Source organism: Aythya marila, assembly GCF_965140915.1.
Source record: "Aythya marila genome assembly, chromosome: 5".
In the NCBI taxonomy this organism is placed as follows: Eukaryota; Metazoa; Chordata; class Aves; order Anseriformes; family Anatidae; genus Aythya; species Aythya marila.
In genome coordinates, this window is record NC_139046.1 from 51,491,224 (window position 1) to 51,508,441 (window position 17,218).

Below are 17,218 nucleotides of genomic sequence, written 5' to 3' on the forward strand. Positions count from 1 at the left end.
ATCAAGGCCCTGGAGTGTGTCCAGAGCAGGGCTACGAAGCTGGTGAAGGGCCTGGAGCACAGGTCCTGTGAGAAGCGGCTGAGGGAACTGGGATAGTATAGTCTGGAGAAGAGGAGGCTCAGGGGAGACCTTATTGCTCTCTACAACTACCTCTACAACTCTCTACAACTAACAAGGAAGTTGTGCGGAGCTGGGGGTTGGCCTCTTCTCACAGATAACTAGTAATAGGCCTAGAGGGAATGGCCTCAAGTTGCACCAGAGGAGGTTTAGATTGGAAATTAGGAGACATTTCTTCTCGGAAAAAGTAGTTAGTCATTGGGACGGGTTGCCCAGGGAGGTGGTGGAGTCACCGTCCCTGGGGTTGTTTAAGGAAAAGTTGGACATGGTGCTTAGGGACACAGTTGAATGGGTGACATTGGTAGTAGGGTGATGGTTGGACCAGATGATCTTGGAGGTCTTTTCCAACCTTAATGATTCTGTGATTCTGTGATTCTAAGGGTAACTGTGGGAAAAGAGAAATCAGAGAAATCAGAAAAGAAAAAAAAAAAAAAAAAAAAATTAAAAATTAAAAAAAAAAAAGAGGAGTGAGCAGAAAAGTGACATAATACTTAAAGGGCTGCAAAAGGTAAACAACAGGTTCCTGAGCAAGCACGTGCACCCGGAAAAGGAGCAGGGTGCCCTGGCTGCTAAGAACAGGGCCAGGCAGACCTCACAAAATGGCGGCAAAACCCTGAGGGGGGAAAATGGCTGCCCAGCTGGCAGCAGGTGAGGGGATTGTCCCCCATGGCCCGGAGGGGCTGGCTGGGGACACCGGGCATCCCTGGGGCTGCAGCTGGGCACCTGAGGGCCAGGGACAGCCTGAAGGAAGCTTCCAGAAAGAGAAAACGGGAAACTGAGGGGCAGCTTATCACCGGAGAAAGTGAAAAATAGTCTGGGAAAGAGAGGAGTGGCTGCAAGTGTGAACTGATGTGAGAAATCTATTTATTTTTTTTCACAGAATCACAGAATTTCTAGGTTGGAAGAGACCTCAAGATCATTGAGTCCAACCTCTGACCTAACGCTAACAGTCCCCACTAAACCATATCCCTAAGCTCTACATCTAAACGTCTTTTAAACACTTCCAGGGATGGTGACTCCACCACTTCCCTGGGCAGCCTGTTCCAATGCCTCACAACCCTTTCAGTAAAGAAGTTCTTCCTAACATCTAACCTAAAACTCCCCTGGCACAACTTTAGCCCATTCCCCCTCGTCCTGTCACCAGGCACGTGGGAGAACAGACCAACCCCCACCTCGCTACAGCCTCCCTTGAGGTACCTAAAAAGAGCAATAAGGTCGCCCCTGAGCCTCCTCTTCTCCAGGCTGAACAAGCCCAGCTCCCTCAGCCGCTCCTCGTAGGACTTGTTCTCCAGGCCCCTCACCAGCTTCGTCGCCCTTCTCTGGACCCACTCAAGCACCTCGATGTCCTTCTTGTAGCGAGGGGCCCAAAACTGAACACAGTACTCGAGGTGCGGCCTCACCAGAGCCGAGTACAGGGGGACGATCACCTCCCTAGCCCTGCTGACCACATTTTCTTTACAAAATAAATAAATAAATGAAGGAAACCAAGAAACATCATCATCTGTTGGCTCTCTCAGCTGAAGACCAAAATTAACAGCACCTATGGGCTACCAGAGTGGTGGTGCCATACACACTTTTATGTCTGCATGATACAAAAGGGCCTGATTTCTACCCAGGATGGATTTTTCTCTCAGAGAAGCCTCCCATGCCACAGGTCTCCATGTCGCTTGCTTTCCTTCCTCTTTCAGGCAGGCTGAAGTTGTGCTGGAGCCCCACGAGGCTGCACACCCACAACACCCACCACCTTCGCAGGGTGGCTGCATGGTGCCACAGCCCCCCTGGCCCAGCTTGGAGCACCAAGTCTCCTTTGTGTCGTCCCCAGACCCTTGGCAGTCACCCTCTCCCTCTGACCAGTTTCTTAATCGTGCCCCTTTGGGGTCTAATCGAGCGCTCTCGACGCCCCTTTCTGGAGTCGGTGTGATATGTTGGGCACCACCGATTTTATGAATATATGTGTGTATATTTTGTGACTGTATACAAAATATCCTGGTTCAAGCCGAGCTCCCCCCAGCCGGTTTTATTTTATTTTATTATTTTATTTCATGCTATTACTCCGGCCCTGCAGAGGGCGCCGCGCGGCTCCCTCCCACCGCGACCGCTCTGCGCCTCCCTCCTCGCTGGTGCTGACGGCGGCGGCGGCGGCGGCGGCGGCCTCGGTGTCCGCCTCGGTGTCGGCTGTGCCTGTTGTTTTCCCCGTGCCCGCCGCGCCATGCCCACCGTCGAGGAGCTCTACCGCAACTACGGCATCCTGGCCGATGCCACCGAGACGGCGGGGCAGGTGCGGCGGGGAGGCGGCCTGCGGGGCCTGGCCGGGCCTGGCCGCGCCTGGGGCTCGAGTGGCGCCGCGGGCCGGGCCGGGGAGCTCGGCCCTGGGGGGGGCGGCGCGGGGGTGGTTGTGCTAAAGGGCTCCTGCAGGAGCTGGACGGGGGAAGGGGAGGGTGTTTAGGGGTTGGTAGCGCCTCGCTGCCTCCTTACGAACGGTCCTCACCGCCACAGGAGGCTTTAGGGGTAAAATCCTGGCACGATCTGCCGCACAGCAGCACCAGCGCTGAGTGCAGCCAACACGGGGATGCCCCAGTATGTTAGCAGCTCCAGGATGTTTTCCGTAATTAAAACTCATTCTTTAATAGCATGAGGCGCGCATGCTATTTAATGCTTACCCCAAAAAAAGTAGTAAAAGTGGTTTTTTATTATGTTTTTGACAAAATGTACCTAAATAGGAAAGGAGCTCTTTTTTTATCTAGCAATGGATTGTTAACCACATACTGGTAAACAAAGTTACGTGGACAGTTCTTTAAGAAAACAAATAACAGGGTTTTATTTTTTGTTGTTGTTTGTTTGCTTTTAAAGTTACTTTTTTTTTTAATTCAGGTCTGCTCACTTTGTATGACTGTCCCCCCATCACTGCAGGCAGTCCAGCAAAGACAGCAGCTTAGAGGCAACTGAAAAATGGAACTAAAATGCTGAGATCTGGGGGGAGAGATGCAGAATAAAATAGATGCTGGTAGTGTGCTCTTTAACAAACGCACAGTCTTTTATCATTTTCATGAGTGTGGGTAACTCTCATAAGGTAGGAATAGGAGTGTGAGATAGATGAGCTCCAGGATAGCTGAGAATGCTGCTCGTGGCAGGATCAGTGCCAGATGTCTCCAAACCTCTCAGGGTAAGAGCAGGGCAAGTTTAGAATGATGGTTCCTGGTGTGCTCTCCTGGCTTTTGTTTCTTTACAGCTTATGGGCATCCAGAGTCAGGGAGAGACCCTTTGCGTTCATGCTAGGATGTTCTTCAGCAAACTTCTCTGGCACTTCTTTTATCTGGTTATATTTCTGGCAGATGAATGTTTTATGCCAAAATGTTCTGTTACTTCATTGACCTTTGTGAACAAATTACCTTCTTTGAACTTGTCATTTCGTAATCATACTTGATGTCTAATTTTTGCATTTTGAGAAGCCATGAGTAATTGTCCCTTATTCATTGATTTTATCCCACTTACAGTTTTATTATCTTTTAATATCCCTATGAGTGTGATTTCTCGCTGTGAGAAGCCATAGTCACGCTGCCTCAAAAAGGAAACTTTGAACATGAGAAGGGCAGGGGACAACTGGAACTATGACATTAAGTGGAATAATGTAAAACAGCAGAAATACTCAGCTGCTAAAAGTGTTTCAGTTGAGAAAGGAACAGAGGTAGGATGAGTATAGCTCATTGGCTATAAAATAACAGGAAGTGGTTTAGAATAATTAGGAAGACATACTTTGTAACAGCTCGTTAAACTTGTCATGGTTGTTATAGAGTATAAATCAGTCAAAGAGCTGATCTAGAGTAATTAATGGATTAGAGGTCTATTTTTAGTCTGGGCTTAGGACATTCATATGTTACAGACTGGGAGGAAAAGTGCAAAAATAAAGGATTACTCATTTTCTGCACTTGCCTACTTTTTTCTTCATTGCTGCTAAGGAGAAGATAAAACAAACTTCTGCCTGAACTGTGTCTTAGGAGCAATTAGCAGTAATACAAAGTAATGGAGCACGGGCTGCTCCAAGCTACTCTATTTCAGTTGCTGTTTGGACACTTTTAGGTTTAAGTAATTTGTTCCACCAGAGGTCATTCTTAGTGTGCACTCTCAGAACCAGTAGCCATGATAATGCGCATTTCATTGCTAGTTTGTGCTGCCACGTTCCTGCCCGTGCTGTTGAGCGTGCCGTGAAGGCACAGCCGCAGAGAAAACTGGATGCGGGTGTGGGTCAGCTGAAAACCAACCATTTTTATCCTCAATTATTTTTCTTCCGGATCAGTGTCCCAATCCAGTTCAGAATCTGGCTCCTCAGATCGGTGTCAGAATGGTGTAGGGAGTGTTTCAGCAGCGCTGGTACTGAAGGTTAAGATGCAGCTTACTGTAAAGGGCATTAAAGCAGCGTTCTGCTTTGTGAATCAGGATCTTCACTTGCTGTGAGTGAACTTTTATGCGGAGTGGGGCTGTGATACACGTGGCTCTGGGAAATTTGGAGCAAATAAAGGAAAGCATCCTGTGCTGTTGAGGTTACTGTTGCAGTTGGGACACATCGTCTAAAACATTTTTTTCACAACGATGAGGAGAATTAATGGTAGAATGTTCCGATTCCTGCCAGCATCCTGACAACGCTGACTTTTATTTCTAGTAGGGGGTATCCCTGCCCCTGGCAGGGGGGTGGAACTAGATGATCTTTAAAGTTCCTTCCAAACCAAACCATTCTGTGATCCTATGAAGCACATCTGTAACCACAACAAATACTGAATTTATTCTAAAGTCTCAAGTCGTGCGTGCACAAAATCAGAAGTGCCTGTGCGTCTCTAGTTGGAGCTGCTAGAGAATTTGCCACTTTTGCTGAAGTGTTTATTTCTGTACTTCAACTGGAGATCTATTTTTTGTTGTTTACTTATTTATTACATCCAGACTCTGTTAACAGATGTGTTAAGAACTCCTTTACCCCAATTCAAGTCAACTGCTCAAACATGCCAAAGATGCTTTAGAGCAATACATGTTAAAAATCACTCACAATTTGTTCCAGTACAGTTGCTGGGAGAGGTAGCCTCTGCTTAAGAATCAATAAAAGAGCAGACAGAAAGAAGAAACTCCTTGAAAAAATGCCTAAGCGCAGTGAAGAAGGTGATCGTGTAATTCCTTTACACTAATCTAATCACAAGTGGTGTGCAAGAGCTGTTAGCCCTCACAGTTTGAACAGGAAGCTCTTGAACAGGTAGAGGAACTGAATAACAGTACAGTTGGTAGAGGCAAATTTTACTAGATTAACGAGATTTTATTGCTCTGAGAGAAATGTGCTTCTTCATATAAAGCTTGTATAATATAGTTCACTGAAATAGATGCAGTAAACGGGAGAGAAAACAATCCTTTGTCTTGAGATTACCCCAAGATTTTTCTATTTGTGTGTTCTGTTTTTCCTCTTTTAGCATAAGGATGCTTACCAGGCGATCTTGGATGGTGTGAAAGGAGGTGCCAAGGAGAAGAGGCTCGCAGCCCAGTTCATTCCGAAGTTCTTCAAACATTTTCCTGAATTAGCTGACTCAGCTATCAATGCCCAGTTGGACCTCTGTGAGGATGAAGATGTTTCTGTAAGAATAAGGACTGGAACCTTGTAGCAAGTTGATACATTGATTTATGTTTTGCTATTCCTTTTTTGTTGTTGTTGTTGTTTGCTTTTTCTGTTTGTTTGGTTTTGGTTTGGTTTTCCTTAACTTGTGTCTTTTTTGGGGGGGGGGGGAGGAGGAAGGTTGGTCTTTGGAAAGCTGAAAGACACAAGAATGTTAGTGTATTCCTACAACAGAAAAACCTACTGTGTGATGTTATGGGGAGATAAATCCATTTTCGTTGGACTTTGCACGCCCATCATTGATCAGTGGCCTATCTCTGCAGAAAAAAAAAAACAAAGCTTAGATATGGTTTCTTTGAATATCTTACATTTTTCTTTTCAAAACACTTCATGGTAATGGATTCTAATAAATCTTGCTAGGGACGAGAAAATTTCATTTGTACCTGAAAACCAGGGAGTTGCTAAAAGAATGTGGTCTTTTTCTGGTTTTGTTGTTGGTTTGTTTGTTTGTTTTTGTCAAACTTCTTGTGGAAATTGAGTTGTCTGATTTTTTTGTAATTATTTTTTAATTTTTTTTTTCATGCTGCTGACAATTTCAACAGATCCGGCGCCAGGCAATTAAGGAATTGCCTCAGTTTGCCACTGGAGATAACCTTCCCCGGGTAGCAGACATACTGACCCAGCTTCTCCAGTCAGGTAGGAGACATTGGTAGTTTCTTGGCTGATCTCCTTGTGCACACCTAGAAATGTCTGCGGTTTTGTCCTGTAAAATGTTTTGTGTTGATTCATTAGTTTGTTACAAAGCAGCTTGTCCCAGTGGAATTCATGTCCTGCTTCTGTTCTTTCTCACCTCTTTATATTTGCTCTCCAATTATGCTACTAGTTTCGCTAATTATTCAGATCTAAATTAAAAATCTTTGTTTATATCTCAAACTCTTTTTTTTCATTCAAGTTGTCTAAAAGCATTTGTAGAAGAAAAAGATACGCAGTTACAGTCTACAAGAAACTGCCTTCCAACTGAGAGCTATTGGATTTCTAATTCAGAAACCTTTAAAAAAAAAAAAGGCTTTTTCTTTGATGCAGTACATTTTCTTGTACAAAATACTCAGTTCCGAATTTAATATACAGTATGTATTTTTTATATTTCAGTATGTTTTTGAAGTGCTAAATATTACATGTTCAAAATTATATTAAAAATGCATGCTTCAGTCTCTACAGATTTGCTTCTCAGAAGAAACATAGTTTTTAGGAACATGTACATTTCTCCATTTAGTTCAACGAGAATTGTTTCGTTCATCTAGGAATTCTGTAGATTAGAATGAAGTTAACTGATTTACTTTAATCTAGTAAGAGTGAGCTTGTTTATTCAACTGTTCCGTACAATGACCAAACACGCTGAATTAAAACGTTGCTTTAGGTTTTCAGTCCTATCAAGTTTGTAATACCAAAGCTATGGGGGCAAGAGGGGGAAGATGAAATGACAAATCATTTTTTCTTTTGCTTCCAGCTTTTGTAATCATGGGTTTCTACTTCCTTGGTCTAATAGTAGCTTAAGCGCACGTTGTGTTATTAATAATGCTGAAGATAGAATCCTTCTTATATGATACCAGAAATCTTTCTGTGTTTCTGTGTTTGCCTTTCAAGGATATGTATGTGATTTTTTTCTCTCTCTTCAGATGATTCTGCAGAATTCAATTTGGTCAACAATGCATTGCTCAGTATCTTTAAGATGGATGCTAAAGGTAAAGGACACATTTTTCTTTAAATGTCTTTTATTAATACTTCCCAGTCTCATGGGATGAGAGCAGGACCCAAATTTGTATCTTAGTACAATGCAAAAGTTAGAAACGTACTCATTGGTTTGTTTTGCAAATGATACTGAAATTCTCAATAGTTGAGGATCTGAAATATGCAGACCAAGAAAAGAATGTAGTTTCTTATGTCAAAAGACGTGAAAATTATCTTAAAATATTTCATGGAGTCTTGCAATAGGAAATTGCTTTCTAATGTGTTGAAGGCTCAGCTTCAAACTTTAAAAATAATTTGTTTATTCTGATTTATTTTTCATTCAGGGACTTTGGGAGGCTTATTCAGTCAAATTCTTCAGGGGGAGGATATTGTGAGAGAGAGGGCCATCAAGTTCCTCTCTACAAAACTGAAAACCCTGCCTGAGGAGGTGTTGACAAAGGAGGTCGAAGAGTTCATATTAACTGAATCAAAGAAGGTAAGTGTCTTAAATTTTTTCTTATCAACAACTTCATTGTGGCAGAGGCCCACAACTAAATGTTCCAGATTTGGCCTAAGGAGAGCCTAGTGAAGGAGAATCCTCAATCTGCTTGATTCCCTCAATCTACTGGCTATGATTTTGTCATGGTCCAGGACAGTGTTCATCAGCCTCCAGTCCCCAGGATGCTCAGGGCCTTCGCAGCTGGGCAGTTCCACAGACAGCCAGTTCCCTGCATGTGCAGATGTGCGGAAGTTCGTTCATCCCACGTGCAGGACTTGGCGTTTGTCCTTTTTGGATTTCTTGAGATTCCAGTGCATTCCCTAAGCTGAAAAAAATACAGAAAGTATTAAGAAAGTCAGTCGAGTAGATACTCACTTAAGATTTATTCTGCCTGAAACATACAATTTTGTTAGATGAGAAATTTTGTCCTAAGGTTACTGTTGAAGAAAAATGCTACCTATGCACAACATGATGGCAGTTAGCTAATTTGGAGATGCATAGGATTATACTGCATCTTTTTGTGGGTTCCTTTAACCTTTTTGTTTTTAAATAACTATGAGATAATTTAAACATTAGATAGCTGCACACTTTACCTTTTCAAATCAAGTAGATTTGACTTGGAGGCTTGCAAATTACCACAATGGAATTATGTTTTCTGGTGTTTTACTAAGGTGCTGGAAGATGTGACAGGCGAGGAATTTGTTCTGTTCATGAAAATCCTGTCTGGGTTAAAAAGCCTACAGACAGTAAGTGGGAGGCAGCAGCTGGTGGAGCTGGTCGCCGAACAAGCTGACCTGGAGCAAACATTCAATCCCACTGACCCCGATTGCGTGGACAGACTTCTACAGTGTACTCGGCAGGCAGTGCCGCTCTTCTCAGTATGTATTTATTTGTTTTGTGTGAGGAATGTTGTGGAAAGTTAATAGCTGTAGCTCCTCTCTCTTCAGTGTTCTGAATGTTTCTGTTAGAGTGACAGTGTACCAGTACTTCTCCACCTTTAGCTTTTAATATGGTAGATTGTTGGAAAGCACCCCTTGCACCTGTGAATGCAAAGAGCTTTTGCGTATTCTCTGGTCTTCAACATTTTCTTTCAAATTTAAGACATTGTAGTTAATTATGACAAGATTCTCACACTAGCATCATACTTGTATGTTTGATTAATACAAGTCCAGTGCCAGGCAATTGCAGCATGGTCTATTTTCAGGTTTTAGGCAATCTTTTCAGCTCCTGTTGCAGAGTGCCTCTGAGCTTAAGCTACCTGGCAGGGTCTCTGCATTTCACAGTTAAAGAGAAGTTGAATAAAGCCTTAAGGTATAGCTCTGTGGTGGGAATGTACAGGGTTGGGAGGGTGATGGGGGAAAAGCATTTAACTCACCCAAACTCAGAGTAGCCTGAATAAAGCGTGATGTGTTTTGTTGTTTTGTGTTTTTTTTTGCAGAAGAACGTTCATTCCACAAAATTTGTTACCTACTTCTGTGAGCATGTGCTTCCGAACCTCGGTTCTTTGACTACTCCAGTGGAGGGTGTTGATATCCAGTTAGAGGTAAGCCAAGGTTACAGTCCATTTCAATCCTAAGAAATACACATCTGTACTGGAGGAGAACTAGCTATACTAGAACAAAATGTTTGCTGTATTGAGGCATGACTGAGCATTGCCTTTTAAAGCATGTGTTGTTTGTCCCAGGCTTTTGAGGCACGGCTAGAGTAAGTAGAGCAGTGTAATCAACTTTATATTACCGTCAATTTTTTTAAGCATGTAACATTTACTGAAATGTTTGTTGCATGGCTTGTGCTAATTTAGTCTCCTAAGGGAGTGGTTTAATGTCTGCAATTTTGGTTACATTAATCAGAGCTGCAGCTGCAGTTCAATCTTTGTGAGTCTCACTGTGGAGGTGAGCTGTGCTGCAGGCATGAGTTGTCGAGGTTTTTGTTCACTTGTTGATTAATGGTGCTTGTTGGGATTAGGCAGCGACACCCATATTTCTGGGGTTTACTCATGTGTGGAGACATGAAGAACAAACTAGGCATGTTCTTCCTTGTATTCTTTCCTGAGGATTACGTTTTTTTTAATAACTGACCTCTACTATGCCAACCATAATGACATAATAGTCTCTTTTTAGTTTGAAAGTTAAGCCTTCATACATATCTTTTAACACATTAAAAAAACCGGCTATCCTTATGTCTAGGTCTTGAAGCTTCTTGCAGAAATGAGTTCATTTTGTGGAGATATGGAAAAGCTTGAATCAAACTTGAAGAAGTTGTTTGATAAGTTACTGGTAAGACTAATTCAATTTCTACTTAAGTAAAAGACTAAAATGAACATTTTTAATCAAAACAAGTTATTTTCATCCATTAATCTACTTATACTTTTTTGAATGTGGCTATATCGCAAATAGTGTTGTCCATGAGTCGAGGAAAAACATAATTTGCAATCCAGAGCCCTTCTAGATATAGAGGAGGGTACAATGTTAGCTGCATAATGGTTTTTGTTCAGTATACTCATGGTTTTGTTACTTTTTAAATTCTAAACTGATGAGAGACTCATGCTGGGTTGCATCACACACTGTGTCTGTGCTGCTCTTCTTAAGCAAAGGCAGCAAGCACTCTTTCAGAAGCACTGGTGCAGTCCATTGTTGCTTTCTGTGGTAGCAGCACTACCATAATATTTCCTCCTAGCCAGGGGGTGTGAAGTGGCGTGAGTGTAGGCAAACCACCTGCACCAGGATTTTGTGCAGAACCTGATCCTGTTAGTACAAGGGTGGGGAAAAAAAGCAGAAATAAAGCCTCCAGTATGAACACTGCAAGAGAACTGCCAGTCCCTGTAAGTGTGCCTCACCTGTTTCTTCTTTCTGTTCATTAGGAGTACATGCCACTTCCTCCGGAGGAAGCAGAGAACGGGGAAAATGCCAGCAGTGAAGAGCCCAAGTTGCAGTTCAGTTACGTGGAGTGTCTGTTGTACAGCTTCCATCAGCTAGGTCGTAAGCTTCCAGACTTCCTTACAGCCAAGTTGAATGCGGAGAAATTGAAAGACTTTAAAATCAGGTAATTGTCTAAGGGGGGTCTTTGAGTTCTGTTAGAAAGGATGAATTATTAGTGTCTGGATGCTAGAGAAATACAAATCAGATTGGTAGAAGGCTACTTCTGAGCATTTTTCTTCAAGGGAGAAAAAAAAAGATTACAACTTTCTTTTGCTTATCTTTTGTTTTGTTTTTATAGGAATATATGAAATTAACATCTTGTTTTAAAACTTTTTAGGCTACAGTATTTTGCTCGAGGGTTGCAGGTGTATATTCGACAGCTTCGTCTTGCGCTCCAAGGGAAAACTGGAGAAGCCTTGAAGACAGAGGAGGTAAGTATTGTGTAAGAATTCTGCTTTTCTGATTGAGCCTTCAGAAGTAACAGTTGGTGCACATTAACAGGCTAACATCTGTTGTAAGCATGCAAACAGATTAAGGGAATAATACTTTAACATCATCACCATTTTCCCTTTAAACATATTTAAGGCTGCGGTTGAGATAATGATTCAGTATCTGGTTGGATTGTTACTTATCCTGGGCAGTCAGAGCTTTCCTGAGCACTACTTCTGCTATTTTTTAAAGTGGTTCGTAATGATGTAACTGCAACCTGATAGCGGAAGAATGCACTTGTTATTCCTGATCTCATCTGGCAGTCTTCTCAATTTCTAAGCAGGAAATTTGCAGTATTGTAGATTCCTGAACCAGTGTTGAGCTGGAAGTAACGCAGTTAAGTGTTAGTGCCTGTACGTATTGACACTGCTGTGTTGCTAGTCAGTGCCTTCTGTGTTGAAAATACCAAAAAGCGAGTTTGCCTAAAGAAAAATGTGTATGAACTGCTAGTGTTAAACTGTTTAAATTGCACTCTTGTTCGTCCATTGTTTTATAGACCTGAGTGGATGTCAAATTGGTGTGTGGTGTGGCCACGTCACTAGTGATGTCATTGTCAATGTGCCACTTCTGGAGGAGGGAATGAGGAAAACTTACTGTGCAGCTGCACAGTATTGTGCACTTATTGTGCAGCGTCACAACTGATGCTGAGTTCTGCAAGCTAAAAAGATCTTTTAGTTTTTGGTAATTTTGTTAAGCCACTCTGCACAACCATGTGTATTTCATATGTGCTCTGTGTCTTTGCTTTGAAGGAGGAAGTTTTATACGTTGGGAAAAATTGAGATTGGGAAATACACTGGAACATTACAAGCCACTAGCTAGTACAGAACTGCTGGAAGTCTAAAAAACAGCTGTCACGTATTCTTGGAAGCATGCACACCTTTTACTATTGCTACAGTAGTTCAGTGAATCGCAGTCAGTTTAGTGTTATAACTTCATGAAATGCAGCTGGTATAATTTAAAGTAATAGAAGGTATTCAACAGTGGTGTGTTTTGTTTTTTTACAGAACAAGATCAAAGTGGTTGCCTTGAAAATAACAAATAACATCAATGTTTTAATCAAGGTAAGTATTAACATGATGAAGGAGTAAATTCACAAAGTAGAGAAACCTACAGAGGAAAAAAGGAATAAATCTGAATCAACTTGTATTAATAAGGTGGTTTTTGTTACTCAGCTCAGGATGCTGTCTGCTTCAACTGTACCTGAAGCAGAAATAGATATGCTGTTTAAACAAACTTCTGAGCCTTTGCTGCTGTTGGTAGAGGGTGTCAGGGCCCTTCTTAGCATCAGCAGTTAGGAGCAGGAGCAGAAAACCTCGCTTTAGGGGTCTCTGGATTCTGGCTGAGTTGTCTTTCCCTTCTATTTCCCTTTTCTGCCATGGTAGGGAGACACGTGTTCAAAGAGGTGCAAGTAGATGGAAGAAGGAGGCAAAGCAAGCCTCCTGTACAGACCTCTTTTTTCCAAAGAGTCTAGGAGAGATGAGCTGTAGAAAGCCATTTCTATCCATAGCCCTTGAAACCTTTTGATTTCTGCTAACCACCTTTTAAGAACTCCACTGGTTTCCCTAGTTGGCCTGTATTCCTTCATTTCTCATCTCCCATCTTCAATACATGACCATGAATCAAACACTGCCTATGCTTTTGAGAAGCCTTTTTTTATTTTTAACCACGTTAGCTGGGATATCAGATGTATAGCCATTGTAGTTCATTAAAAGATGTTTTACATGCAGAGGTAGAGAAAGACGGTGTGTAATTGCAGTATGAGTAACTGCAATTGCTACTTTGATAGCAGATTTCATTTGAATTTCCTACTAAAGTATATGGAACTAAGACAGCAAGGTAAGACAGTTGCTGTCACCTTATTGTGCCATAGGACTTAAAAGGTTTTGGTTTTAAAATTGTTGGAAAGTAAGTGCTATTCTGGAGCCTCTGTAGATACCTAAACATTTGGAGTACAGTTGACATGGGTTTAATGTTAAATAAACTGCCCAATTTTGTCTCCACAGGATCTCTTTCACATTCCTCCTTCTTACAAAAGTACAGTCACACTGTCCTGGAAACCAGTACAGAAGGCAGATGCAAGGTAAGAGGTTTTTCATGAAAAACATAGATAATATTTATATATAAAAATATATAGATAAAATGAAAAAAGGGGTGTTAGCTTCTGCTGTTTGCAAGATAAATATCTCAGGCTGCATATGGATAATGTATACGGTGTGCATGAGCTAAAAGTTTCACAACCAAAAATAACACCCATCCTGAAAGAAATTAAGGCTGTGGTATGATACCTTAGTCTTGCTTTAGGGATGCAATAGACTGAATCAACTGGAGATTAGCTTACTTCCTCTTCTGAAGTATTATTCCGGGCATCTTCATTAGCTATCACTAGTTTACAACTGTTGATCTTTGAGGCTGAACAGCTGTTGTTGCTGTACTTGTCACCACAGGGGTGAAATGATCTGTTTTTGTTTTCTTCCATCAGTCAAAAAAGAACAAGTGAAGATACAACCTCAAGTTCACCTCCAAAGAAGGCTTCGGCAGGACCAAAAAGGGATGCCAGGCAGATATATAATCCTCCCAGTGGAAAATACAGTAGTAACCTGGGTAGTTTTTCTTATGGTAAGTTAAGCAGCTTGGAAAAACTTTTTCTAGTTAGAGTTGTGCCCATGGTTCTCTTTGTAGGTTAATAAGACCTGTATTTTAAGGCTGTACGTGAAGAAAAAGCATGGATGGGGAAAAAGGGAGTTTGATAATACTTTCAAACAAATCCCAAGAAACTTTAAAAAAATGTTTTGTGCTTTTTTCACTCTGATCAAATTTGGTTTTGACAAAGAGAAACAAAAAATTTTCACAGTACACAAATAGTTTGCATGGTATCCAGCTATGGTTAAGATCCTCAATTTGTATATAGTGAGATACCAGCCCAACAAAGAAACTTGAGTATGCTGATGTAACTTAAGGACAGGAAACGACAGGCTGACGAAGTTGTGGTTTGCCATCAGTTTTATGAAATCATTAGGAGTGAGTCAGGCAAACATGAAGATCAATGTGGTTTTATTGGACAGAAGGGTGAGCTGCTGAAGTTATTTACAGCTCAATTTTCAGTTCTGTTAAAATTGATTGGTTCAAAAGTGGTTCTAAAATAATGGGAGAGCCCTGTATCATAGTATACAGGAAGACTGCATTTAGCTTAGAGAGGCTCTGTTGCCATTGTTTTACACTTGGTAGGGTCTGGTGTCCATCAGTGTGCAACTTGGAGATCTTGTAATAAGCAAGATTAACCTCAGAGACTTAAGTCAGCCTCCAGTTATTACTGTTTAATTCTGGTCAGCATGCATGAACGTGTATGAAAAGTTTTAATTTCTGTTTCAGAGCAAAGAGGTGGTTTCCGTGGTGGACGTGGAAGAGGCTGGGGAGGACGTGGCAATCGTAGTCGAGGAAGAATCTACTGAGTAGACCGTTGTATCTTCCCCGGCCCCAATGGGCTAACGTAAAAGTACTACTCAGCAAAAGATTGCTTGGAATATTGTTTCCTTCAAGGACTGCCTTCCACTAGGACTGACTTAAATGTTCTTTATACCTTTGTATGTATGATCTACTTTTCTAACGGACTACAACTTGTCCATAGTGAAACTACAACTGTATTTTTGGATGCTTACAGTCAGCAGTTTTGGGTTCTTATTTTTGAAGTGTCTTCAGGATTTATTCAAAATTGGAAAAGAGCATAGATGTCTTATCAAAAGCTACATCTTAATTGTTTGTATATTAACCTAAAAATCAGCTACTGCATAACAAACTATGTAATTGAGTTCATGTATTAAGTAATGGACAGGAAAGGCATGATTACAGAGATACATGTCAGATAAGCTTAGCAGCTGAAGTAATCCTTTCCTCATCTGTAACCATATTTTGCAATATGTGGAGAAGAGTACCATTGCTAAATTAGATTTTATTTACTTACTATAATGGACTTGACTGAGAGACATGCTGGTTTTCTGAAGTTTGCAGCATGACTGGAAATTTATTTTGCTTGTAGCATGAAGCAGTCCTTTTCCTTAGAGATGTGGAGAATGTGGTGTTTTCTTTGTTTTGCACATCTTACTCTTCTCCGTGCATTGTAATGCAAAAGTGGTGTTTTGCAAAAGGAATTCTTAATGTTGAATATGAATATGTGCATATACTTATGCCATGAAATTACAGTAAATGAACAGGAAAAAAGGTAATAATAAATGAATAGAATTATTTCAGGAATGGATAAAGATTGATGCAGTGATTAAGCTTCATAGACCGGAGCTGGAACGTAGCAGTACCTGGCTCTTTTCTGTGTTTTGCAGATTTCTGGGTTAGTTGGCACTCAAGGATTGTTTTTCAGTTTCATTTTGTCTTTTTATCAATACAGTTGCATTTAAAAATATATAAATAAAATTGTATTTTGGGTAACATTGAAAAATTCCAGCATGTACTTAAATTCAAGTGGAAAAATTAACAATTCCATGCTATTTTTTTTCATAGCAACTTGGGATTCTTATTTACTGGTATACACCCAGAAAATACAATGTAAGAGCACAATGCTTTTTTTTTATTCTCACCACTTAAAATTTTTACTTCTCAGGTCACTCAACATTGTAAGGGGGTTAGCTGGTAGTAAAAATGAAGTTGGGGCAGAGGAAGACAATTTTTAAAAGTGTTCCAGGGCGTGTTGATGTAAAATAGCTTAGGCTTTAGAAGGATGAAGAATTTTCTTACTCTCCTTTTTTTTTCCTGCAGCCATTTGATATCCACACACAAATGCCTGAACGTGATGTTTTGCCACCTAGTTCCATTTGTATTTGCTTGTAAATCTGATTCAGGTGTCTTCATTAACATTGACATTCATCACTGCAGTCAAAAGGACAGAATACCAAAACTATGTCGAAGTTGACTAAATTTAAAGTCTATTCTTGCTCAGCTCTGGAGCAGTAGGCAGCAAACTTTGGACATTCCAGGACATACGAGCTTACTTTCTGTTTCTGATTACGTGCCAGCTGCTGAACTCAGATTTGTCACTAAAACCAACAAACTTGGCAAAGAGTTTTCAAGTACAAATTCAAGAGATCAAAGTGTCGCTCTGAAAACAGGGAATGGATAGGTAATAGGCTTCCACTGAAGAAGAAGGAAAAAAAAAAAAAAAAGACATTTTGCACTTGTTGCTATAATTTGTGTTTTTAGGGGATTTAAGAATGTTATCTCAAAGCCTAAACGTAGCTTGTATTTAGACTAATAACCAGGTACTAGCAGCTTGTTTTCTCACTGAGTTTTGAGTGAGTTTCCTTTATGGGATTCCTGTTTTTCAGAGGTGATGTGCAAAGTTCTTGTAGCCTCAGAAGTAGTTAGAATTTTTTTCCCTACTTTCATATTTAATTTTAATGCAGTGAGTTCTTGTGGAGACACCTGTTTACCATCTTGTTGAATTGTAAATGTTCCCTTATGCTTTTGGAATAAATTCATTTTGTAATTTTGTTTGGCTCATTGTTTCACAGTTACTCTACACCGTGTTGTGGTGGCTTATTACAAGGGTGCTGCGGTACCTTTTGTTTTAGTGACTTGCTCCTTAGGTTGCTATAGATGTATTGAGCTGTTTGCCACCAAGAAATACTTATAAGACTGTGTTAGATGTTTCAATTTCTGAGTAATTCAATTTAAATGCGAAATTATGGACAGTGATTGAAATAATCAGCAGAAGTTGCATGTCTAGTAGATCTATTATATTTTATTTGGGAATGTATCATGTGAAAAGGAGACGTTGTCTTATTCTATCTCCTAGATGTTGACAGTGCAATAAAATTCATTAGTATCTTAACGATAGAGCACTAGTGGCTTGGAGTTAACAACCTCTTTTATTCG

General features: G+C 40.8%; 1 protein-coding gene across 1 annotated transcript; it reads left to right on the forward strand.

Annotated features, from left to right (window-relative positions):
• Positions 1–2,235: 2,235 nt before the first annotated feature.
• API5 (apoptosis inhibitor 5) lies at positions 2,236–16,833 on the forward strand. The gene is made up of 14 exons (XM_082761861.1): positions 2,236–2,395; positions 5,565–5,726; positions 6,307–6,400; positions 7,381–7,446; positions 7,777–7,928; positions 8,603–8,809; positions 9,370–9,474; positions 10,118–10,207; positions 10,792–10,973; positions 11,187–11,280; positions 12,343–12,399; positions 13,342–13,418; positions 13,818–13,954; positions 14,708–16,833. The coding sequence occupies exons 1-14, from the start codon at positions 2,327–2,329 to the stop codon at positions 14,785–14,787; spliced, it is 1,572 nt and encodes a 523-aa protein (XP_082617987.1). The 5' UTR covers positions 2,236–2,326; the 3' UTR covers positions 14,788–16,833.
• Positions 16,834–17,218: the final 385 nt, after the last annotated feature.